Below are 25,870 nucleotides of genomic sequence, written 5' to 3'. Positions count from 1 at the left end.
CCTCTCGACGTCGCAAGTGGATGGCGGTGTAGTCGCAATCAGTGGTGCGACCTCGTCTAAAAGGGCCTCGCGGGATTCACGGTACCTGTAACCGGGACATGGAGTGTTCACTGGAGAGTGTGAGAGGAGATTGACGTAACCACCGGCGCCTCTGCCTATGAGCGATCAGGTGATCGTTGTTGCATCTCGATTGTGACCCATCGCGGAGTTCTGGCTTTCGTTCAGCGCTTCGTTGCTCAATCTTGTACGGTTAAGGGTGGATATAACCTTAATACAGAAAAATAAATAAACAAAATATGTTAAATTTACTGTAATAGGGTAGAACTATTTATAGAATAACGGAGGAGTTGAAATAGTGAATATAATATTTCTATAAAATAAGACAAAAATCCAAGATAAAAAGCTGTGTTGGAAAATTCGTTTTTGAGAAAAATGCATTTGAAAATCATTCGAGTACACGTGTACTTATGTGATAACTGATTTTACAAAATTCACTAACTTACTTTATATTATCTACATGACTTAGTTAATATCAATATTTACATATTAATTCGCTCTTAAGAATTTATGAATGAACACGATGAATCTAATAAATGACAACAATAATAGATGTAGACTAAACATAGTTCAGTTTATCATTTTGATCAAAATGTGATTTAATATGTTGTACATTACTATATCGCGTCATATCGCATATTTAATAAAAACTGATAGTTAATATCAGGAGTCAGTAGCACTTGTGATACTGATAATAAATAAACTACGATATTGTGTCACCTACAAAAGTATGTCTGGACTATCGCATTCTACTATTTATTTGCAGTTAGAATACAATATAGTTTTCTTGAAATCTTTCAATGCAAAAGCTTTCAATGCAATTTTCTTATTCTTAGTTTTTATCTTAGTTTGAGCCATAAAATCTCCTTCACTGCACTTGTATCATGCTTTATGGCACATCAATTATTTGAAATTACAAATATCATTATGATGTTAATTAATAATATAATAATAATTTTAATTAATGATATAATAATAATGTTAATTAATAATATAATAATTTAACTCATTTAGAATAATTATTGCGATAATTATCTTTACCTACCTTTGGATGAGTGACTTTAACATCGCGAAATTCTTCGGTGAATGTCAAAATGTACACGCAGAATGCCGCAGCGCACAGCCATTCAGTGATAGTGCTAGCCACGTGCAATTCCCATCCGCCATCTTCCTTGTACCATTTCCGAGGATTCGTACCTGGAAACGAAAATACAGATGCATCGTTTTAATATGTAAAAGAAAGACGTGTTAAACGAAGGGGGAAACACAATCGAACTAACCCTTATAGGCCAAGCGTGCCAGCACGCCAGTGATGAGAGTTACGACGAAACAAACGGTGCAAAAGGTGGACAATGCCGCCCGAAGATGTGCCAGTTTCAACGAACATCCGAGCGGATGCAGGTAGAACGAACACACGGCCTGGGAACAAAACGCATGAAAAAATGAGAAAGAGCCAGACAACGAAAGACAATGTAATGTCGCGAATAAATCAGCTTTCCAGGAAATTACGCAAGCCACGTATCAGACTTCATTTAGTACGATCCAATTAGGCGACATTAGTGTTTTATCCACGATCTTTCAGCTAGTTTTAATTTTTGTATTTTTATCAAGACGGATGGCAGTTGTTGGATTCTTTTCGAGAGGAGAACGACAAATTTCGAAAGTCACGTTTCATTGAACTATGTGGAATGAAAGCTCATGAGTATTAAATTTTGTAGAATAAAGATTGGAGAATAATTTGAGAGAAAAACTGTCAGTTTTGTTTTGTTATAGCTATATATTATACTATATATAGCTATTATACTATATATTATTTATTATTTTATTATTAAATGTTTGTATTTTATTAGGTAAAATAGCTAATTCGTGGATCTGTATCTATACATTTTGCGATTGCAAAAAATTTCTTATTGAAATAAAATTTTTTAATGTACCTGTGTCCAAAAGTATGCAGTTCCACCACCGAAACATAGAAGAGCGCCAATAAAGTGTACCACTATGACAGAGGTTTCTTGAAAGTTTGCGACCACCGAGAGGCCAAATGTTGATATTAGGCCAAAAATCAAGGCCCAATGATTCCATTTCGGTAGAGAATGTTGCAACCTAAACGTATTCGAACATTCTTTCACTTGAGAGTATCTTATGTAGACGAGGAAGGACACTGAAATGATTCAACAAAATATCAATTATCAATATAATACTGCAGTATGTTGCGTTCAATATTTCTTAATTATCATTTTTAAGACTATTCTATCACAGAGACAATAATACAAATAACACGTATATCTATCAGTTATTTTCACATCAAACAATTTTCATCGATTCTGAGACACTCGTTATTTGCATAGGTTTAGATATCTCTTTTTAAATTTATGAGTCCAAGTTTAACGACGATCGCCTCCGAAAGCAAATGCTATTTTTGCTCCGCTAAACTCTCGCTTATTCCCAGTGAACGAGAATGGAGGTCAGTGTACCGTGTGCGAGGTATCAATCGATTTTCTTCCTCCGAGTGTATCGAAGATTTAAATACATTTGTTGATATTGGATACTCACTGAGCATCGCGATCATGTTGATAAACTGGGCGAATATGCAGCTTTCCGGTGCATAGGTAGCTGCATCCGAGATGTAAGGAAACTCGGCTTCCACATGACCCAATAGAACTGCTATTATGTAACTGCAAAATACAAATAAATCCATACTTTTTTATCGGAATATTTATTTACAAATTTTTTACTGTAAACTTTGTGGAAAATAAAGAAATCATAACATATTCCATTGCACTTAAGGATTAGATACAGTAAAACAGAAGACATAATAAATATTAATTACAAATATAAGAGGTTATCTGCATATTCAACAAGATGCAAAACAATCTAAGGAACCGCATGTCGTCTCAGCATATGTTAATGTAAAATTATCTTTGCTTACGTTAAAAGATTAAAACACGGCACATTAATTACTATCTTGGTTTACTAAATGTGTTATTTTATGAATTGTTTGACGTCCATGTAGTCACCTGTTAATCGGAATATATTTGTAATATACAATAATAAAGATCGAATATTATCTTCATGTTTATTTATATGTGTCTCAGAATCTGCAAACTAGTATTCGCAGTGTACTATGCAGATCTGCGTAATTTGTAAAACAAATTTCCGACGGAGAATGTTTTATGCTTTGTACTTTGCATTCAATCACACATGGTGCGTCCAAAATAAAAAAAGGAAACTCTCGAACGTTGAATTTAAATTAAGCAAAACCGACTGCACACAGGCAGAATTCTTTTGTCCACAAAGTTCAAAATAACTAAAAATAGAACGAACACTATGGATTATTTTTTAGTAAATAAAAACAATATCTCCAATCAAAATTAAAGAAAACTGACTGCATATGAACAAAATTTGTTTATCTACGAAATCTAACGAAACAAAGAAAAATAAAATAAACACTATGGATTATTTTGAACAAAAAAGAAAATACCAGTTTAACAACTCTTTCATAATATCGAGCAATAATTTTGCTTACGTCAAAATAAAGACAGAAGGCAACGAAATGAACAGGACAATCGGAAGATAATGGAGGTTGACTAGGAAGTCCTCCTTGTCCATGTTTCCTGTGTGCGTTTGTGGCTATCGTCGGCTTTCCCGCCGGAACCAATGACGTCAGATGATGACGCCCGCGGAAGACGCCGCTATCGTGGAGACACACGCGTCGTTGCACGCGTCCACAAGGTACGAGCACTCATGCTCGTCTGTTCCAAGAGGCTGGACCTCTTATTCTACTTCCTCCCCACGGGAATCAGTCGCTAGAATGCATGGAGCTGCAACCGCACTGCAATTCGATTTCCATTAACGTTCTTCTTCGACGTACCTTTGATTAAAAAACAACAATATGTCACGTGGCGACCTAACATAAAACGTGCTCGTATTGTTTTCAATGTCGTTGTTTTCATGAATTCTAGTTATATTTTGATCTAGAATGTTTCAAATATGTGAATTCTGTCGAGTTGTATATATTACACATATATGCATATTGTCAGTGGTAAATATTTGCAACTCTATTTAAAGCACGAAAGGAGTCAATGCCAGTCACTTCATGACTATATTTAACTGCTACAATAATATATCATAGTACTATGATAATGCTATAGTAAAATACTACAATAAATTACATTATACTTTATATTACACCACATGCGTACTATTGAAAGTAGATCACAAGCTGCGCGCCAGAAATATCGTACACGGTGTCTTACCAGAAAAACTACAGCAAGTGTCCGTGGCACACGTCGCGGTCGCCGCAAGTATTCGCCGACAATAGAGAATGACACAACTGGAAACGCCTGCACGAGGTGCCGTTCTCGACGTGTGCGTTCTCACGCGGGCGTTGTCTAGGGACAGAGGAAAGGGAACCCTTGCAACGAAGCAATTGGAAATCTTACATAGCAACGACGCTCGAAAACAGTCGATTCTTCCAACTCATATGGACATGAAAAAAGTCGCTAGTACCTTTGACGTTTTCGTTGTCTCTTGAACACCGACGTTCCTTCCACAAACTGTCTCGTTGTACTGAAACTAGAAACTCTTTCGAAGGGGCTGCACACGGTTGAAGGTCTTCTTATCCAATAGCACCCAACAACATCTAACACTCTTTACACTATGTCGTTGACGATGTACGAAGAGCGAAGTACGATATTCCACTTGGTTTCCTTTTCTTTCGGTTCTCTCGTAGTTACGCGATTTTCGAACTTTTGTTTGAGAGGCCAGGGTGAAGAGCGAGCAGAATCACAGAGGTTATGGCCGACTGTGCGCGATCGATGTTGTGCGAGCGAGAACGGCGCTCTCAGCAGCTGCGCCACGAGACTGATGCCGCGCCGTCGTCGTTACTGACAGACGTTCTCCAAGAAATGTTTGTCCTAATACTACCCGCGAACGTGTTGCGATAATACGTACATACATGTAGGCGTAACGCTTATCAATACCGGTATACTTTACTTTTCGTTTTACGATCGTCCGGATGAATTTCTTTTAATGAATTTATGACTCTGCAAATTCTTTCTACTTTTCTATGAATTCGTTGAGCGGAAAATATTCGCATTGAAACCGAATACGTATATTGAGGCGGGATTCCTTGAACACGTTCCTCGAGCGTGATCGGACGGCAGGCTTCGTTCTGCGATTAAAATCGATTCGAAGCAAACCACACGATATTTTTCGATAAAAATTTCATTCATATTACAAATTAAATTCGAGAAGCGATGAATTGGAAATCTATTTCTTCATTGATTCGCTGGACGAGGATTTTTTAATTTGGTTAGGAAGTCGCAGGTATTGACTGACAATTGACAACGTGATGAGTGCCAGTCGACATCCAAATTTGATCGCGGGTAATACTTCAGGGTAAGATTCGTGCAAAATTTCCGCATTATTCGAAGTAACTTCGATTGAGTGAATAGAGAGAAAGATAAATCACGTACGTCCACGGAGAGCAATTTGTAGTACGAACGTTCAAACAGCAAATTTCGCTTTAATGCTGGTAGATGATGACCGTGTTTGCGGGTTTCAAAATTGATTCGCGCCTTCTTCTGTGGAGACATTTGAATATTTGTTCGATCAACTTCATCGGGGATTACTTATTTCACGTGATGGGTTTTATCGATCGCAAGAACAACGAAACGTCGGCATCTATCAGTAATTGAGGTGTGAATCGAGATAACGCGATCAGCTGCAGTGATAATCGAGCAAACTGTTGAATGAAAACAAAAAGAAATGGAAGATACTCACACGAATAATTTAAAGAATTTTGTAAACGTTAAACGTGGTATTAACCCTCTATAATCAGATTTTTTTCGATTTATAAAATAAAAATGTGATATGTGATATAATTATACAAAAATATACAAACTAAAGTATTTAATGTTTAAAGAGTGAAAAAAAATCATATTCAGATTTCCCTCCTTTAGTTGTGTTGATAAAAATATGAATTTACATAAACATGTGTAATGTTCTAGTAATAAGCAGAAAATAAAATTTCTAAAATGTATATAACTTTCAAGTTATATGGTGTTATAGAGGGTTGAATCGAAGAAGCAATTAAAAGTAATGTTACTAGAAATTATTTTCAAATGCATACGTTAGAAGGAACATAATTTAATGCTTGAATATTCGAGCAGTTTTAAGATTCTTGAACTTGTGGATTTAGCTTGTGTGGTAATTTCAAATCTTGATCCTTGTCTAGATATATCAACTGAAAACAAAAGATTTGGAAGTCATTGCGATATTATTTTAACGCTGTTTTGATTGAACTCTGGCTCCGATAAGATTGATTGAATTATGATTATGGTATAACTGTTTGGGAACTTTGAACACGAAGAGGAAGCATGACATTGTAAATTATGATTCAACGTGCAATATTAATCGCTTGTATCTATCATATGATAAATACTTGTATTTACAATGGCTCGCGAAAATATTCGAACACTTACTACCGAGAACTTATTAAAATTTTGTTAGCACTATAATGAAACAAGTATCGCGAGGTATTTATTGCAAATATACATTTCTCAGAGATCATCGAAGTATTAGAACAATTAACTATTCGCTATATTAACAGGCTATAATATTTAATAAGATCATTTTAGTACAAATACTAATTTTTTTGATTTCGCGAGCCACAGTGTATTAATAAATATAATGTTATAAGAAAAAAGTACCGTAACCACAGGATCCTCGAAATTGATTAATCGAAATTCTGGCACGAACGTTAGCAAGAAAACGCAATAAACAATGGCTAGAACCCACTCGGAAATGGCACTAGTGACATGCCAGGCCCAGCCACCGTCGGTTGGCAGCCATTTCTTGTAATCATCGCCTGCAATTCACAGAAACCTCATTATCACATATTATTGTCTGCCCGCTTATTATCATATCTCAAATAAGGCAAGCGGAGAAATAATGTCACCTTCAAATTCTAACATTGAAATGTAGCCAGGTAGGATCGTGGTAATTGTCAAAATTAGCGTCAACACCGAAAGTGCTGCACGAATGTATACTACAATTCTGCCATTCACTGCTGGTACCATTTTGTGACTTAAATATGTCTGAAAGCATTATATATGTAACAAATATATATATTATCCTTTTTCTTGTGTACGAAATTTAAGGAGATAGTTTATTTTAGATCTTCGAGAAGGTACACCTTCTCAACATTTTTTAGATTAAAGAGTATAGTCTTAAGAATACATGTGTACAACTCTTTGTTTGAGGTTCTAAAGACAACGATGTTATAGCTCTTCGACGACACATGAAAAGATATTCAAATACATTTTTCTTAAATCTATATTTTTTTAAACCCTACTTAACTGATTAGCGTAAAATTTTGTGTGCATCTCCCTCGGAAAAATTGTTTTTTCTTATCTTTACGAGAAAGAAGCGGATAGTCATATTTCAAAACTATTTTGTTTCATTATGCTATGTTACGCAGGAGTAAATTTCCAGAATATATCTGTGTGAAACAAGTGATACGTACTATTGCTGACAATAAAAACTCCCTTTCCAAATTTATTTCTCTTATCCATTTATCAGGAATCCACCGTACCTGCAGACAAAAGTAAATGGTTCCAGCCGTGAAACAAGTCATTGCTCCGATCATATGAGCCGCGACAACACGGGCTTCTTGAAAATTCGCCAGAATATCGAGTCCAAAGCAACCTAGAATGCCGCACCATGCCGTCACAACAACGATTTTCTTACTAACGAGATCGTTGCCCCTTTCGAATTGCCATTGGGAAACTTGTCGATGTCTAATGTATACGCAACAGGCGACTAAAATATATGTGCAGTATCATTAACCGCGGTAGATATACGTTTAAACGTAAAACTAGTTGATATTTACGGAGTAATGCAGCTATATTAAGGAATTGGGCAAATATACACGATTCCGGAGACAAGGTGCCTGTTTCCGATATGTACGGAAATCCTGGTACTACGTGGTCCCATTGCACCGACATAGTGTATCTGAAATGCAATTACTTTGAAAATGGATGCTCGTATCTTACATGTAGAGTGTTGATTTAGAAAAGGGGATTAGTTAAACTTTGATTATAGTTCATTTATTACGTAAATTGTAGATATAAATTGTAGATGTAGCCTTTAGATTTATCGATAACATGATGCACAAAGAATAAGTAATGCACAAAGAAAATAATATTGAATAATTTAGATTCAGAAATGTAATAAGTAAGAAAATGCAATGTAAGAAGCTTTTTTTAAAATAATACAGTAACCTGCAAAAATCTTCGTACATTTTACACAAAGATCAATTTTATTAAAATAAACTCTTAGAAAATTTCATACTGAAGTTGGTGCATTTTCTACTAAGATGACTAAAAACTGGTTAGGAAATAAATATATTACATATGCTTGCTTTAAATTAGAATGACTTTGTCATAAGATCCACGACAACTTTTGCGGAAAACTATATATGCTCAACTGAAATGAAGCGAATTTTCTTCTCTAAATTGAATAGCTTAATAATTAATAATCAGTTATGGCCAAATACTAATAGAAAAATATAATCACGTTTGAAAGTTAAATTCAGTAATAAATTACGATAAGTTTAAGTTTCGCTAGAATTTTTCCCTAATGAAAGAAGCACTTTCAACAAGTATGCTGGCTTTCGATGTTGCAAATCCATTCAATGGCACATTGACGATTGAATGTGGCTTTATTTACAGAACAATGATTCCTGTGAAGTGTACACAGCGGAGCATAATGAATCAAACTAATCGCGATTTACATCATGCTGTCAGATACAGAATGCGCGGCTGTCGTTGTTTCTGATACCGTGGCCTTGATCGGCCGCAAAACTAGTTAGTGAGCATTAGTTTTACTCGTTCTGATTACGGCTTTATTTTTACTATGAATTGGCAATCATTGTGTTAATGTGAATCCATATTTCTAATCACTGAGCCTTGTCTTGTTGCATCCTTTGAGTCATTTTCGTTCGAATCGTCTTTTTCCATTGCCGAGAAATTCCTCAAATTTGAAGAAAATATTAAAAAATCGTTATTGGAATATTATGATACGGTTTTTGCTTTCAATTCTATGCCAAAAATTTCCTTAAAATATCGTAAGTGGTTTCCTTAATGGAAACTAAAGTAAAATTGGAATACAAAAAATTGAACGACAGCAACAGATTTAAACTATGAGATTAAAAATAAGCAACATTTTTGTAAGAAAATATTGTACTGGTGATGTGTAATTTTTGACAATTAATTTAATCATAATAAAAATTTGATTATATTTAAATTGTAATATGAATTGAAAGTAAAGTTTAATGCAATTGGAGATGAAGGAAATATGATCATTTAACCAAGAATTCAGTTTTCTCCGTTGAAGCTCATTTTTTCTTGGTAGACTTACGTAATTAGAAACGTTACCGGAATCAGGATAAAGAGACTTAGTGGAAGAACGTGCAACTTTCTGTAGGACATCCTCGCACTCGTTCGTTCCGAACCGCTGAAAAATATCGTGTCTTTTACCAAACTGCACTATCACATTGCAGATACCTTGAGTTTCATAAACGAATATAGTTTCATCGACTAATATACCAATAACGGCACAATTAGATCACTTAGTAAATGAAGTGCAAATGAAAGATCAAAATCTTAATTATGATTCACTAATCGGAATAAAAATCTTAAACTAAGAAGCATAGTACAGTAAAATTTTTGTGATACAATATATGTTACTTCAATTTTAAAGTTCAAGTTTGTTTAAAGCATTTACTGCAGAGCCATCGAAAAATTTTCATTTCACCAATTTATAATTGAAATTGAAGATAAGAGGCTTTAAAGATAACTTAAAATAATGACTAAATATTACGATAAAGAAATGCTAGTTAGAATGCCATTATTTTCGAATTAGTTGCCTGGTAGAAAACTAAAATGAAAAGTAAAATTTTGCTCATTCCAAGTAAATCGCACTTAAATGTATCTTTTCCACAGAAGCGTAATTCCTTACCTCGACGATATAATTGGGTTTCTGAGATTATTTTTTACTAGATGAGACAGCTGCAACTACGCCAAGGGGGTACCTTCATGGGACGCCTTAGAGCGACTGCTCATCAGCGCTGTTAGCGTACCTCTTGTTCTACGCAACCTGGCGATCACCGATTAACGCACACGATTACATTGCATAGCAATTAACGCACCGTCTGATTCCATTCTCGATCAAGTCTGTCTCATTTTCATACAAATCGATTTCCTTCTCGAGGACAGTCACTTGAAATCCCCTAAATTGTAACAAGTATAACAAATTCTCCAATCTTTAAGTTACAAACTCATCTAATTTTAGTTCAAATATAAATATATTCTATATTCAACATAATTCTATGAACATACTCTATATTGAATTGATTTGTCTTGATTCTATATTAAGAAACTGGAACTCGAATTTGCTTAAGTCACTAATTTATTTAATTCATTATTTTGTTTCATGGGTTCTTTTTTCTGGAAGTTCTATAATATTAATACTTTAATACCGTAATTACTTTAATCCTGTCGAAAGCATCATCAATACTGTCGCCAAAACTATGTTGAAAACTGTATAATTTCCATATTTTATTCGACTGGCGTATGTAATTTTAGAGATCCGAATCTCAAAGTGTGTTTTTGAAGATAGATAATGATGCAGAGGTAATTAGATAAATAGAAGAATTTTTTTTAAATATGATTTGTAGGTTTGTTAGTCAACGAAGCTTACATTTAGCATGGCCAGAACGTGACTAAATAGAATTAGAATTTATCGATAAAGCGTTGCTGGTACACGCTGAGGCGCGTTCGATAATTCTCGCATGCCAATGCACGTAACAAATGTTCAACTGTCGGCTACCAAGAATTCGTAATTAACGCCGCATTATCGGCCTTACGTACACCGATGTCGTAATGGAACATTTGGGGATACTGTTCCAATTGCATAATTGATTTCCTTCCACACAGCTTTCTAGTCGTAATTGGAAAAAAATTCCGCCATGATTTCTTCTCGTTGAATAAGTGAAATGCTTTTATTTCTTCCTAAATGAACGTTCTATTTTTCAAGCTATTTAATCGGAGAAAATTATTTTTTAATAATTGATTATATGTTTAAAAGTTTGAAGAATAAGGAAGCTACATTTCGTATCTCGAAGAAAATTGCAAGTCAAACTATATATAATGTTATCTCAGCTTTAAGAAGTTAATTGCAGAGAGACTTGTATGCATAAAGTAGGTTAACGAAGGAAAATATTGGCAGAATCGCTTTACATTCGCACTATATTTTTTAATTTTTTGTTACTTTGAGTATTTCACTGTTTTCTCATTTATTGTTATTTTTATGTTGGGAATAAATTTGTAATAAAGAAAGACAAACACAACGAGGTACTTGATAAAATCACGTTTCTGTATTAACAACGTTACAATATTACAATATAGGCAGTTTATTGGGTGTTGTTTCTTTTGCTGCAGCGTGTAATAAATAGTACTTCGTAAATTATTGTTCTTTGCGTCGCTTATACAACACGTTAGACTAGTAGCCTTGCATTATCATCGTGATAACAATAATATGATAAACGTAACTTAAACGCGACATCACATAGGCAGGTGTCGAGTCATTAAAATAATGTTTCATTAAAAATACTCTCCGGCTGGTTCTCATTATTGTATTAGATATTCATCAGGCTATTTGTTTAATGATATTTTTAACTCGTTAAGGATCAAGCAATGAAATAATATGTGAAAATTGCAAAACGCAATATTATTCGGATAATAGATACTTTACGAATTAGAAAAAATAATTCTCGATATATATAGGAATTAATTATACAAATTAAAGAAAAAATTTGTAATGCATACAAAATTTACATAATTTAAAAAATGTGCAGTTTACTATTGTACTATAAAAACTTTAGAATCTAAATTGAGGAAGAAATAAAGATGAAAAAAATATTTAAAACTTTCTTGAAATAGAATATGCTGACGTGAATTGACTGAAAAAAGTTGCAAATGGAATGTTGTATCAACGCAACGTTGATCCTTAATGAATTAATTTGATGGGTTCTTTAAATAAAATTATAGTGTTTTTCGCTCGATCGCACAAGATATTACAATTGTAATACCAGTTTGATTTCTCTGTACAAATCCTTGATATACTGTTGGCTTCAAATTGTCCTTAATCAACTATTTCGGGGCTCCTTAACTGTAATCTACGTTATAATACCACACGTATGTGGATACGCTTATTATCACGTATATAAGTATGTATATATATGTACATAACATGCGTATGTATGGTTCTAATATAAATAGTTTGATAAATAAATAGTGTTGTTATCTCTTTGCGTTTGTACCGATCGCGGTTCGCTCGATCACAGAAAGAGAAACGCTGCACGCATGAATATTCTCTTAAAATGCCTCGAACGATACAACGGTACGACCATAAACTCTTGTACCTGGCTACATATTTATTCGTATCGTTATATTATACCATTTATCGCTGCATACGAATTTCGTTTTGGACTAGTTTCAATATCTTTAGCTAGCATTGCCTACGTGCAAGCAGATTCCTTCGAAAAAGACTCTGGGACACAACTTTTACATCGACATGAATCGAACGATCTTGTGTTTAACAGAATTATTCTAAATTTTAGTTTCAATTTTTCAACATTTTTTAATAGAAGATCTTAATTTTCTATGATTCACAATTTCCAAAATAAAAATTACATTAAAATAAGGAAACTTGAGTTGTTTGTTTGAATGTGACCTGTCTTTCTTTTTTGTTATATTGACGGAAGATCGTTCGATTCGCACATCTACATGTGGCAGTGAACTAATACGAAGCTTTAAACAAAGACGTCGACGGGAGTCGAGGTTATCTCCATCTGGACGGAACGTTTCCGTGGTTCCTCTCGTCGAAAGCCGACGTTATTGTCCTTAATTGCACCGCGAATTAAGTGACCCTTACTGGAATTTCCTACAGCTCCGTAGGGACGTTTAACACAGATTAACTTGTTTCGTTCGCAAAACTATCGTTAATGTGATCTCTAACAGTACCTTAAATCAAAGAGGAACAAACGAGACAGACGGTCGAAGGCAGCGCGATAACAAGAAATGTCGGCCTCTTGGATAATTCCCCTCATTTTTTTTTTAACTTTTTTAACTTTATTCGTGCTTTTGATTCTCGAACCTCCATTCACATCGCATAACAATAATTATGTAATAATATCTATCCCTTTTTTGTATTATTGCAATTAATGAAGTATTCCAAAATTCAATTTGTATAAAATTCGTAAAATACTGATTTTCAGTGTTTGCAATTCCAATTCACATTCACTTATGTAAGTAAAAATTTCTTTTACGTAATTAAAACAGTATATATACAAAGATTACATTACAAATTAAAAAAAAGCAATTTAAGTATTCATTTACATCGAAAAAGTCGTAAAATTTCATTCAGAAGCATCCTCAGAGAGTATTATCAGCTTCTTGAATTTTGGTGATCGAGTTACGTGCTTGCCTCGTCAATCACTGTGATCACCCTATTAGCAGGAGGCACATTCGTCACGTGCCACTTGGGCTTGGAATCGGTCTCTTCGTTAGTCGGTTGATTCCCTGGGGATCGATCCAAATTCGATTGACCACCCTTTGAACGAGCCAGGGACCACCTTCGGCCTCGACGATCCGTGATAATCGGCATTTCAGCTATCAGATTGTTCTCGAATTCTGACAGCATTAGATAATTCTCGACCTTGTTGCACGAGGTTATACAGTCTCCGATGTAATCAAGGTCCTCGAGCATGTTGTCAGGAAGATCCATGTCCGCAATTCCCTCCTCGGAGATACACGTCAATTCTGGCTTCTCCGGGGCAAGGCCGTCGATCAATTCGCCTGCAATGAGATTCCATCGTTTGCTATTTCGTTTTAATACTTTTTTGATGTTCTAGAGTTGATTGACCCTTGAGATATAATATAAAAATTCGTGGTTTTAGAATCGTAACCTTCAGTTGGATTATATGTGATCACAACAATATGGATTATATTTGAGTTGGGTTATTTCATTTTAGGATATTCAATCTTAATTTATATTTTATATCCTTAAATATTTGATTTTAGTGTTCAATATACTTAAATTTGATGTGTATTTTTCTTTTATTCGAAGAAGAGATCCTATGACGGATAGAAATGTGAGGAATAAATGAGGGAAACGTAAGGGTTAACCTAAACTCTTGTGGTTTGCTTACGGCCCGAAGATATGTAAAAGAGATTTAAAGTAGATATTAAAAATTGTATGTTGAAGATTTTAATTATAAAGGCAAAAAAAGTTAATCAGAATTAATATAAAAAATAATGTAAGTGAATAAATTTACCTGGATTTGGTGCAATCTCAGTTCCAAGTACAAGAGCAGCCGCAGCAGCTCCTGCAGCAGCCACATGTGGACCATCGTTGTCCGGTTCCTGGCTAAACGACAATTTTCGGCGTTGTGGACAATTATCCGAAACGCAGAGGTGCTTAGTTCCGTTAGACCTTATGTGTTTATGCCTCGATAAATTTCTTCTGTGAAGATCTATGAAGAAGAGAGTGAAACTGCCTACTAGAACACAGGTCGAGCTGAAGTAGTAACCAGCCTTCCCACCGTAGTTAATGTTCATGTATCCTAAAAATCTCATACTCTTAACATTTTCTTGATCGATGTTATATTGCGTCATTGAAACCGTAGTAACATTGAGAACATTCTTCAAACAAATTAAATATTTCACTTTTACCTGAAATTGGAACTCCAATTGCTATTGGTATAGCTTGGGAACATTGCACGAAACCCCACGTTCTTGCGAAATTTCTTGCTCTGACTCTCTCATAGGTGTACATTTTGAGACTGTAGTGGTAACCACCACAGAAGATGCCTGCAAAATTCAGTGTTTCATCTTAATTAAAACCGGAATTAACTTGAATTTATAACAAAGAAGTGGTAAAATTCGAATTTGGGGACGAATGTGAGTCGTTAGTGAGTTAATCAAAGTCAAAGTTAAGAAAGGAAGAGTTTTTGAGAACCTTTTTGAACGAGGTCACTGTCATTATTCAACATACCTTTACCTATTTTATTTCATCTTATATGAGCAAAGCTCTATCTGCAATGAAACATTCTTTGTAGAAGAATAAATCAAGAAAAATACATTAATGAAAAAGAAAAGAGATGAAATGAAAAAAATATTATATATAATAATAATAATAATAATAATAATAAATAATAGTAAACTATATATATATATATATATAGTTTATTATTATACCTATATTATAGGTATTATAGTTATATATAGGTATTATAGTTTATTATTATACCTTATAACTATATATTATAGTTTATTACTATATATATATAGTTTATTATTTAATATTTATTATATAATGTATTATATATATAGTTATAGATAATTCAAAAGAGTCGAGAATTTAGGAAGGAATTAGATGTATATCCTGAAAGGAGTTTTTCTGAAGTATTCACGCACGTTTACAGGCGAGGATACTGTACCGTAAATCCAGGCGAAAAGCACATATCCATGATAATTTCCTTGAACGGCAGTGAGGGCCAAAATGCACAATCCGCATACAAATATCGCCGCTTGCGTAAGATACTGACGCGCTATCCTGCATTCGACGCTGTGATGCACGACTAAAAGGCCAAAGGCGACACAGCCGAGGGTCCAGGCCAAACCGAGGTAAGCCTGAAGTAGGATCACCGTGTCACCAAGACCTTCTTCCTCGGCCTGATGTGCCTACAATGAAATAAAATATTTAAACGACCAAAGCACTTTGCTGTGAATATTTATAATTCTATTGCATATTATATGCATTCTATCAATTTTGCACTTTAAAATATTCCAAACATATAGCATTTAAATATTTCAAACATATAGCATTTAATTATTTAAAGAAATTTATTACGCATTTTACCAAGTAAAATATCGGGGTGTTGATCCCAAAGGCAGATATTCCAGTGGACACCAACAATATTCTTACTGTTTTGCTCTTCAGCGTACTGAAGTCAAAGAACGGTGGTCCGTCGTCTGTCTTGTTTTTATCTTTAATTTTACGTTTTTGATTTTTCAAATGTAAAATGGCTCTACGTTGTGGATGATACAGGGATGCACTTCGATAAAAGGTACCCAGAATGAATGTCAAAAAAACGACACCCGTCACTGCCTGAAGTCCTAAGCGCCAACCAATTTTGCTAAAATCAGAACATAAGATTTTTTATAATTTTGCTTCTTTTTAATTTAGGAAATTTTTTCTCTTTTCTCATTTTTAATCAAGTATTTTTATGTTACATCACGTTTGACTTAACAAATATCAATGAATATGAATTAGAGCTTTGTGTAATAGCTCAGATAAGAATATCTCTTTTGTTACCTAATCATTCCCTTTATGAAAGCCGACATTACAGCGATACCAAGGCCACTTCCGGATACGATGAAAATCTCAACCAGTTCTCTTCTCCTTTTAAAATATTGCGCCACCATCAGCGTGCTACAGTCCCTCGTCATGCCAACCCCTATACCTGCGTAAAGTAATTAAACACAGTCCATGAACTTGCCATTATCTCGATCCCTCGATATTTCTTCCCAAAGTGAAGTTTTATCTAAGGAATTATTCAAGGGAATCGTTTGTGTTGAAACTGTTGAGGGTAAAAGTGATGTACGAAAACTTATAAAAGTCGAGTTAGAATTGCTTAAGAAGAAAGATGGATGATGTTTAATCGATGAAGAAGAATCGTTATATTATATAAGTTCTGTCATTTTTCTTGCTTCTATGAAAAAAACAGCAGTAGAGGAATTCTTTGTATTTTTGCAGTGACTCACCGACAACTGTACCGTAGCTGAAGAACAACTGGTGGAACTGCGAGGCAAAAGAAGTGAAAAGGCAACCGAGTGCTGTAACGAGGCCACCCAAAACCGCGGTGAGTCTTGTACTTTTCCTCCGACAGAACGCTATTGTTACGGGTGAAACTAGTAAAGCCACTCCCGTAGACATTGCTCCCAGCCACCCTATAAGAAGATAAAACTTTCTTAATTGCTTTTTGATCGTTGAACATCATTGTTTGGCTTATATTGTTCTCAATAAAAAGACGTTATGTAATATACGTAACACCGTGCAAGTTCATTAAATAGCTGTATCTCTATACATGTTCTTCTTTTAGTAACTTTATGGTCGCATAATAGAAATGTTTCGGAGTTTGAAACAGATAAAATAGCTTTACAAAAACTGGGATCTATTATATAAACTTTTCATTTATTACGAGTATGAATTTAAACGCGAATTTTTTAGTATTTTTGATGAAAATAATGCTTTAGTTAGTGATATACATAGTTATATATTTTTGAGAAATATTTTGTATTTTATTTGGATCAAATTTTACATCAGGCTAAACTTTTGTTTCTGATTCATAGAATTGAAATAGTTACGTAGTTTTTAAAAGTCTACGATATTTTCTACAAACTAGAATTTCTCAATAATGGAACTTTGAAAATAATAATGAGTTTTTATATTACAGATGGTTCCGGCTTAAATAACGCTTGTCTTCATTTCGCCTAGTATACATTTTGCCATTTTATTGTTCTTTCCTTATGCGACGTTTATAGCCTATTATATTTTTCTCATTGCATAATTCTGCTTTTATATCTTAAATGAAGCTATTACTTTTTCAAGCTATATATATGTATATAAAATGATTCTCTTCCATTACTGCATATTAATGGATAACGCTTGCACCTTTTAGATCTATCCCTCTTTCATATTGATCGACAGATTTTCTTAAAGGAACTGTCTTCTTTTGATTGATGAGAGCAGTTAGTGATTGAGATATCAATAAGTAGATATTAATCTGATATTTCACGAAAAACAGCTACTGAAGCAACAGACCCAATTTATTAGAAACTTGATACTTCATAAAATATGAAAGTATATAAAATATTATATAAAGTGCATAAAATATTATAAGAGTATTATATGAGGTCAGACCCAATTTATTAGAAACTTGATACTTCATAAAATATGAAAGTATATAAAATATTATATAAAGCGTATAAAATATTATAAGAGATGTATCGTACGAATAATTATGAATCATACTTACCTCGATAATTTCCTGTATATACAAATACGAAGAAAAACAAAGTGATATTGACTCAATTGATCAAACACTAGGATCAAACGCTTCACGCGCCTCATCATCCATTGATATTCAAATTCTCTCAAGCTTCATTTGCACCGTTCAATATACGATTTATGCGGTTCGTATGCCGTTACAGACTCGAGTTTCGCCCCTTGACGTTCGATTCCGACCGTCCATATTTCACCTTCGCGATTTGTAATCATAATAAACGTTTACGTTCCCAGAGTTCCTCTCAATTAGAACCGTATAGTGGCATGATCGATATTCCTGACTCGCTATTTCGTGCTGGACACCGTATTTTCACTACGATTCTCGCCTTCGTTCAATTGGTTCACCGTTAAGAGATCGAATATGATATATTGATTCCGTTCCGAGACAGTACCACAACCACTTTCATCGTCGGCTCTAATCCATTTTGAAACGGCCACAAACGATCGTACCAGTGATTGTTCTTCCTTGCTTACGCGTTTTCTTTTACCACGACCGCAGCGATCGGTCTTCTTAAAACCGCCTATTAAATGTCGACTACCTTGCTAAAGAGAAGTTGACTCGCGATCGAGGTTAAGACTGTATTAATTACGGCCACGACGAATAGCCTGAACGATTAGCAGCGCTCCGCTCGGTCATTTAATTAATTTTCACTGTTTGCCGAAGCCGCGTTTGTCGAGTCGGCTCATCGATCAATCGTTCGAAGAATGCCGTCCATTGTAAAAGATAGAGCCGGCTCTCGTAGACAAAAGGGTACTCCGGAGGATAAAACGAGAGGTTATTAATCTTGCAACTTGCTTTTGACGGTCACGGATGCAGTCTTTATTGAGAAAGTGGGCTGGCGTGTTGCTGCATCTACTTTGATTCTATAGCTTTGTCGTCGGATCAACACGATGAATTCGAATGGAGTCTTTCGAGTAAGTGAATTGGGATTTTTGAAAAGCTTTCTTGCGATATTTGTACTTGAGTGATTCTTTAAGTGTGAAAGCGTTCTTAAATTTTTCTAGGTTTGAAAAATTACTTTTTTTTCGTTTAATTCGAAGAGAAAATTCGTGGTATAAATTGTGTAGAATGTGTAGAAATTTCATAGAATCTGACTGTTATCATTATTTATTAGATTTTATTAGATTTATTCTTTTAGATTTATTAGAACTATTCTTCCCAAACGAAAGATACAAAGGATGAAGACTAAGGGATGTTTCCCTTAAGTAAGAAACAACTGTTTGGGACGAATTTATCGATCACCTGACTGAGCAGTTCTTTTTACGACTTAGTTACAAAGACATCAAGTTATCCGGATGACAAAAAGGACCACTTATTAATCTCGGTAGAAAGGTTGGACATGATAGGCTCCGTGTTAAACGATTCCACGTTTGTGGGGAATAACCTATTCGTAAGCCATGGCCCGCCGTTTTACTCTCGGTCTTTTCTTTCCCCTTTAATACCTTATCTTTTTTGTTCTATGACATCCACAGTTCTTTTCGGTATTTTAGTAGTACGAAAAAAAGATGGACATAAAATAAATAAATTAGAAATAAGATTTGAAATAAGAAAAATAATATTTCTTAACGTGTATTTTTGAATACATTTTGCAAAAAACTTAAATAATGAACTTCAATAATAGTATAAAGACATATTTGCAGTGTTTCGATCACAATTATACTATTATCCAATTAATTATAATTGCTATTTGATAACACTAGCAGGAAAAGCCGAATCAAAATGCTCCATAAAAAGATTAGAAAATATCGTTTTCATAAATACAATTGTTTGCAGTCTTTTCATTAAAAAGAAACATAGATATTTTCCTACATTTACTGATGATAGTAAATTATTTTTAATACAGATAATTATTTGATGATCGTTTCGAAAATATAGGAAAGATATATTTAATAGAACTAGACATAACACTGGTAATCATAGTGCTAAAGAATGTGATTTATAAATAACTCTTCATAAACATAAAATATTTAAAAGAACATTGTATACCATGTATTAGTAATGTACTGCCATAACGTACATGATACAGTACTGCAATAATGTAGGAAGTGAAAGCAAAAAGGTTCATTCCGAACTTGTAGATTTCAAATAAGATATCCACTGTATAATGCTGCCTCTATTATATACCGATTCCCTTTCCTTGATCCCTTGCCACCCTTGTCATCGGTCAGGATCAGGATCCTCTGAAAATCCCACCAGTGTCTAGCCCACAGTTTCACCCTTGAATTTCTTTTGAAGCCAGAAAACGAATGAGAGGGAGAGTGAATTGGCGAAAGAGAAGGTCAATGACCCCGCAAGATTCTAAGCTCGCTTTCATAGCAACTATATCTGAACAGGAAACTCGGTTACCTCGAAGGAATTTCGGTAAAATATAAAAAGTGTAGCCGAAGATCTATACAATGATCATTCGTTCATTACAATAATTACAAAAATTCCATAATGTGGTCTTTTCCCTTAATTTCACGCGATAAATGTCTTTGAGGATTCATTGTTCAGCGAATGAGTTTTGACTCTTTTTCTTTTTTGAAACATCGCGAAAAAACTGGGTCATTTGTATCAACGTTTACATTTTTGTATTGTTTTAGTCTTTCAAAGAATCTTCCTTAATCTTGTCTCTATTATATTATATGATTTGTTTTTAAATGAAATCTTTAAATAATTTTCCAAGAAGAATAAAAATTCGCTTTGAACAAGTACGAGTGAAATTTCGCCCCAAAAATTTAGGAATATCTTTGTGTGTGTATGTGTGTTCGTGTTAATTTTTTATTTAATTTAAATTTACCATAGATTGTATCATCGTTTGCTCGATATTATTTAAAATTCACAATCCAGATATTCTCTCAAAGATACTATTTATCTTTTCTTTATCGTCATCGTTAAAGACCTTACAGGTTGCGCAAAAAATTTCGCGTGTCGTCAAAATGTGCTTGGTTCTTAAACAACGACGCTCGTAAACAGACAGCAAAAAAGGAAAGTAGTGCTCGTTAGTAGTTAGAAGAGCATCGGAAGGATAAAGAATAAAGAGGCGGAAGGACTCCAAAAAAATAAGCCAGACGATACAAGAGTTAGTTTTACGACAACGACATTAACGTGAAGTGATTTTAATATCAGTTTCCGGGACCATTTGTAAATAATAATAAAGAATCGCTTTCAACTTTCAATCTAACAACACTCGATACGTAAAACATTTCTGAAATGGTCATAATCATAGTTTCTCAAATTCAATCGTTCCTTTTTTCCCAGCCGCATTAAATATTCGTACGATATAGTATACTCGACGCTTCCTTCTCGTTGTCAAGGTCCTGCTCAGAGTTCAACTTCGTGAGTTTCTCTGTTTGGCACTGGCTGCGCGCGATAAATTTTAAAGTCCTGTTCGAGAACATGTGTAGGAAAACACTGGTTAGATTTGTATTCTTCTGGAAAATTTAAATATAACTTGATATCAATATGTTCTGTGTGTGAGGCTGATGATTTAGGAACGCGCGATGAATTAGGACAGATGGCTCTTTTAGAAACATCGAATGTGTAGAGTTTGCAAAGTAGCTGGTGTAAGCTTTTATGATGACATGTGCTGGTTTTTATATTTATACACTTATATCGTGCCCTTTTCTTTTGATTTTTGTTGTTTGAAAGCCGTAAAAATTTCTGGTTCTATTTTTAAACCTACTTGTCACTTTATTTTGGTTTATAAAAAAAGTAACTTTTGCGAAAGGTTAATATCATATATTACGTTTTCTCTAAAATTCTTTTAACCATAATCTTAATTATAACATATGCTTTATTAAAGTATATTTTATTATTGTATATAACATATAATTTTAACATCTTCATATAAGATTCCATTTCTATTCTGAAATTTTTTATATTTTTAAAATAGATATTTTATAATAAATAGAATTTTAAAATAGATATATTCTATCAAAACTGATATGTTCCTAGTGTCTACATAAGAGCGTGCGCGTTTTATTAAGTAATTTAGTCATGAAGAGATTGTGAGCGCACAGTTAAACATCGAGATTAGAAAATAGGATCGTCGATCCTTGCATATCGTACCTACGTTGAAAACAGGTTGACGATATCGTTTCGTTCCTTCCAACAGCAACCATGCTCCGACAGCCCCGTGAATTCCCGTGGCAAGAATTTGTACCATAACGCCGGTTACTACGACCACCCAACCCCAACCACTCTCCGGGTAGTAATGCTGTCTTATGGTACATCGTGCGATGTATCTACACCGCGTGAAAAACAACCACAATAAGAGCACTGGACGCTTGCCTTGAAGGCTTAGACGATTTACTTATGGTCATTTAAAAATGTCCTTTTTAACTTAATTATTATTAGCGAATGAATATGTAGTGTATATTTATCGCTATAACGTGTCTATAAGATCGTTATGAACATTATAGTATATTTTATAATCACTGTAGACTATTTCAAAGAACATTTCATATTTTCTTACAGAAAATTACAACTCGATTTATAAAAGTTAACATTCATTGTATTGAATATTTAATCAACTGCCTAAAATTTACAGTTATTAAAATAAATGGCCAAATTAGATTTTGTTAGTGAATTTGCAAAAATAGAATCTAGAAGTTAATAAAATTTCAGTAAAAAATATGCACCATAAAAAAGAATAGATGGTCAAATTATTGACAAAAAAAAACGTAAATCGTATCCGCAAGGTCAGACCTAGGATCCTGATTTTCATCTTCTTCGATTTCCTTTGGACCTCTTCGTTCTTGCAGACAAACGACTCCTTCGCACTCTCCTGAGAAGGAAAGTTCACCTATTTCACCGGAAGTCGCTACCCCGCTGTCCTCTCGAGCGGGACAAAGTACGACATTCCTTTCGTTGCAGTTTTGATTCTTCATTCCTTGACTATTTTCACCAAGGCACACTGACCATATTTACTATCTTTTGTTTCTCATTATGGAATACTATCACTGTCTATTTAATTATTTTGGTCGCTGTAGTTTATTAAATTAAAGATTTTCATATCATAAAAAAATAAGATTAAAATTTTAATGTTTAGGTTGAATTTCCAGTGTTAGAGATTTTTATGTTAAAAATATTTTATTGTATTTTGATCTTTTATTGGTATCTATATTTTACAGCTGCCTTCTGTTTCCTTCCTTTATATTAGAAGGTCCACAAAGCATATAACTTTCAAAATAAATTTGCCATTCTTAATACCCGAGGGACAGATGAGAAAGATGATAAAGAAGCAACGGTCGAATATTCGCCGTTCGAAAATTACCTTATAAATAAGTTTATTCCGAAAATCATCCTCAGGGAGGATTCATCGTTTCAAAACTAGTTTTAAAACTACCACATAGAGAGAAATTATGATACAATAGATTTATGTTTAGAATCGGATCTGGAATATTCTATAGTAAACAGATTTAGAAATATTGTTAATAAAATTCTATAAAAGGCATTGGGTTTCAATTTCATGATAAGCTCGCAGGGTCGAAAGGTTTTACTACTAATATCGACTATATTAGTAGTAAAAATATGTTGGAAACTTTATTCCGGCCATGGTGGAGATTAAATCCTATACCTTGTGGTAGATGGAAGATAGCCACGCAGATAAAGTTGGTAAACCGAGTGTCCTTTCTATTCTTTTACTCGGAAAGTTCCGCGGGAGAAGTTTTAAACCGAGTCGGAAGTTCCACTTCAGAACAAAACTGAATTCGAGACTAATGCCTCGACTCGAGCAACCTACTATCTTTCTACTTGTTAAATGAAATAGAAGAGAAAAAGTAATATTGTTTCCTCTCGCTCATTTCATTTCTTTCTTTTCAGATAAAGAACATAAAACATTCGATTACCAATACATCGAAATTAGAAACCTAACATTATTGAATTGTCAAAGAACTTGTAATATCGGAATTGTTAAAAACGAATAAAATTCGAAATATTTAGAAAGATATACTATAATAATTTCTTTAAGTATACATTTATTGAAATCGTAAAAAGACAATTATTTCGAATTCTGTTGATAATGAGCAACGAAATAGGGTTGGCATTCCTGAAAGTCACTAGGTGGACATCGATCGAATTCAGTTGATCGCATGGATATTGCATGGATTTTTGTAACGAAAGGATGAATAGAGTTTAATGTAAGAATGTCTTGCATTATCAGTTCATTTTATTTGTGTAAAGACAGTTATACTTTATTTTTGTTACCTAACAGTACGTGTAAAGTTTACGTTGCAATAAACGAATTAACGAAATAATTAAATCGAGAGTAGACTGATTAAAACCTATATGCGCTTTAAGAAATTCTCTCCTGAACTTATATTTATAAATACCGAACGTGACAAATAAAATGTTCTAAATGACTCAGAATGACTCACATGTGGATGACTGAATATACGCAATTGTATCTTTGAATTAGAAGCTTGAATTAACATATTTCTCTATTTGTAATACTAACTCATCTTATGTAATCTGTGCGAAAAATGACAAAAGATACCATATATAAAAGAAGAGTATCGACATGATCACGAGATAAACCAAAGACTCATTTAACTCACTCGTTTAAATCTAACATGTGCGTATCCAGGTCACAAGTAGCAGTGTTCTCCGTTGAATTACACTAAAAGCTCGGCAAACAAGAGTAAAGGGGGTGTGTTAACTAAAGAGCTGAATGTGTAGACATATTCCTGGTCCATTGTAATTGAGTCAAGCTGGAGCGGGTAAGTAAATGAAAGTAAAAGTTCGTGAATATACCAGCAAATAAATCTTAATGCGGAGCGCGCGATTTTGAAAGGTAAGCGATTCATAACAATGCGACGATTCATATAATCTAAAGCGGTTCGGTCCTTCGCTCGTATTTCATGTTTAATACCGGATGATTTTTGGTCAAATTTATTGCAAAGTCGTTACGCTATTTCGGCTCAATCGAGCGAAGAGGGAGAGAAAAATGGTTTAATTGAAATTTGATTTCCCTATTACAAGATAGGAAAGATTTTTTAATGCATTTCATTTAGGAAACTTTTTATTCAATTTTTCCCTTAGTACTATAGGTATCTACAGAAAAAGTGCCTCCTGTGGAAAATTCAATAAAGTTTTGTCCACTACATTATGTTTCGATCGCGGTAAAAATTTTCTAAAATAATCAGTTTCCAGCTGAAAGGGGTCAACGATGCTACGTGTTGTTGTATCGAAATAAAAATACCTAAAACAACATGCCATACCAAAAAGTATCACGTAGCATTCTCTTTCTTCTCTTTCTCATCTTTTTCAATTTCCATCTTTCTGGAACTAGCTTTTTCAACAAAAATCATTCTCCCTCTGATTACTTTTAAAATTCATCAAAATATCATAGAAAAAGTAAAAAATTCCTCTTATCGATTCTAATTAAAATACAAAATGAAAAATTTATGAACCAATGATAATAATATTTTCCACGTCTCAGTGTTTCAAACCACCATAAACACTTCAAGTCACGTGCACTGTTTCGTATTTGAAACTACCTATTCCCTCGAGCCAGATCGACTGCACTTTGTTTCCTGTCTGGAGCAAAACCCGACTGACACTTTGTGACAAAAAATCACGGGATTTCAGTAGAAAAGGGACGTAACACCCTAGACGAGGGGCGCGTTGTCGAAC

At 34.0% G+C, this 25,870-nt stretch overlaps 2 protein-coding genes and 1 long non-coding RNA gene across 4 annotated transcripts in view; 1 reads left to right on the top strand and 2 right to left on the bottom strand.

Annotated features, from left to right (window-relative positions):
• Window positions 1-131: 131 nt before the first annotated feature.
• Window positions 132-10,235, bottom strand: LOC100644281. Its single transcript, XM_048405857.1, has 13 exons — window positions 10,081-10,235; window positions 9,481-9,576; window positions 7,952-8,073; window positions 7,655-7,881; window positions 7,019-7,157; window positions 6,771-6,928; window positions 6,248-6,304; window positions 3,584-3,687; window positions 2,611-2,732; window positions 1,992-2,218; window positions 1,338-1,476; window positions 1,103-1,254; window positions 132-267 (listed from the first exon to the last, which is right to left on the bottom strand). Exons 2-13 carry the CDS (start codon window positions 9,549-9,551, stop codon window positions 166-168), a joined length of 1,620 nt encoding a protein of 539 aa, XP_048261814.1. The 5' UTR covers window positions 9,552-9,576; window positions 10,081-10,235; the 3' UTR covers window positions 132-165.
• A 1,240-nt stretch (window positions 10,236-11,475) lies between these two features.
• The window catches only part of LOC100644389 (monocarboxylate transporter 2), a 43,495-nt gene continuing 29,100 nt past the window's right edge, over window positions 11,476-25,870 (bottom strand). For both annotated transcript variants that reach the window (XM_020863268.2, XM_012313012.3), the window contains 7 exons: window positions 16,950-17,135; window positions 16,501-16,648; window positions 16,045-16,321; window positions 15,623-15,866; window positions 14,856-14,993; window positions 14,459-14,746; window positions 11,476-13,979 (listed from right to left, as the gene is read on the bottom strand). In XM_020863268.2, coding sequence (XP_020718927.1) covers window positions 13,597-13,979; window positions 14,459-14,746; window positions 14,856-14,993; window positions 15,623-15,866; window positions 16,045-16,321; window positions 16,501-16,648; window positions 16,950-17,135 — 1,664 coding nt within the window. In that variant the 3' untranslated portion in view covers window positions 11,476-13,596. The remainder of the gene's footprint in view (window positions 13,980-14,458; window positions 14,747-14,855; window positions 14,994-15,622; window positions 15,867-16,044; window positions 16,322-16,500; window positions 16,649-16,949; window positions 17,136-25,870) is intronic.
• LOC125385654 lies at window positions 18,781-20,779 on the top strand. Its single transcript, XR_007225161.1, has 2 exons — window positions 18,781-19,167; window positions 19,392-20,779. It is a non-coding gene; the product is annotated as an uncharacterized LOC125385654 (long non-coding RNA).

The sequence above is a fragment of the Bombus terrestris genome, chromosome 1 (genome assembly GCF_910591885.1).
Source record: "Bombus terrestris chromosome 1, iyBomTerr1.2, whole genome shotgun sequence".
Classification (NCBI taxonomy): domain Eukaryota; kingdom Metazoa; phylum Arthropoda; class Insecta; order Hymenoptera; family Apidae; genus Bombus; species Bombus terrestris.
Note: the sequence above shows the minus strand (reverse complement) of the source record. Positions and strands in the feature narration are given on the sequence as shown.

Excerpts from the sequence above, each read along its gene's own strand:
- LOC100644281 (XM_048405857.1), bottom strand. The coding sequence starts at position 9,551 with ATGTCCTACAGAAAGTTGCACGTTCTTCCACTAAGTCTCTTTATCCTG. Across the intron at positions 6,305-6,770 it reads TCGAGGATCCTGTGGTTACG|TTGATATATCTAGACAAGGA; the intron begins GTACTTTTTTCT and ends TTTTGTTTTCAG. Across the intron at positions 2,733-3,583 it reads CCTTCTGTCTTTATTTTGAC|TTACATAATAGCAGTTCTAT; the intron begins GTAAGCAAAATT and ends TGTATTTTGCAG.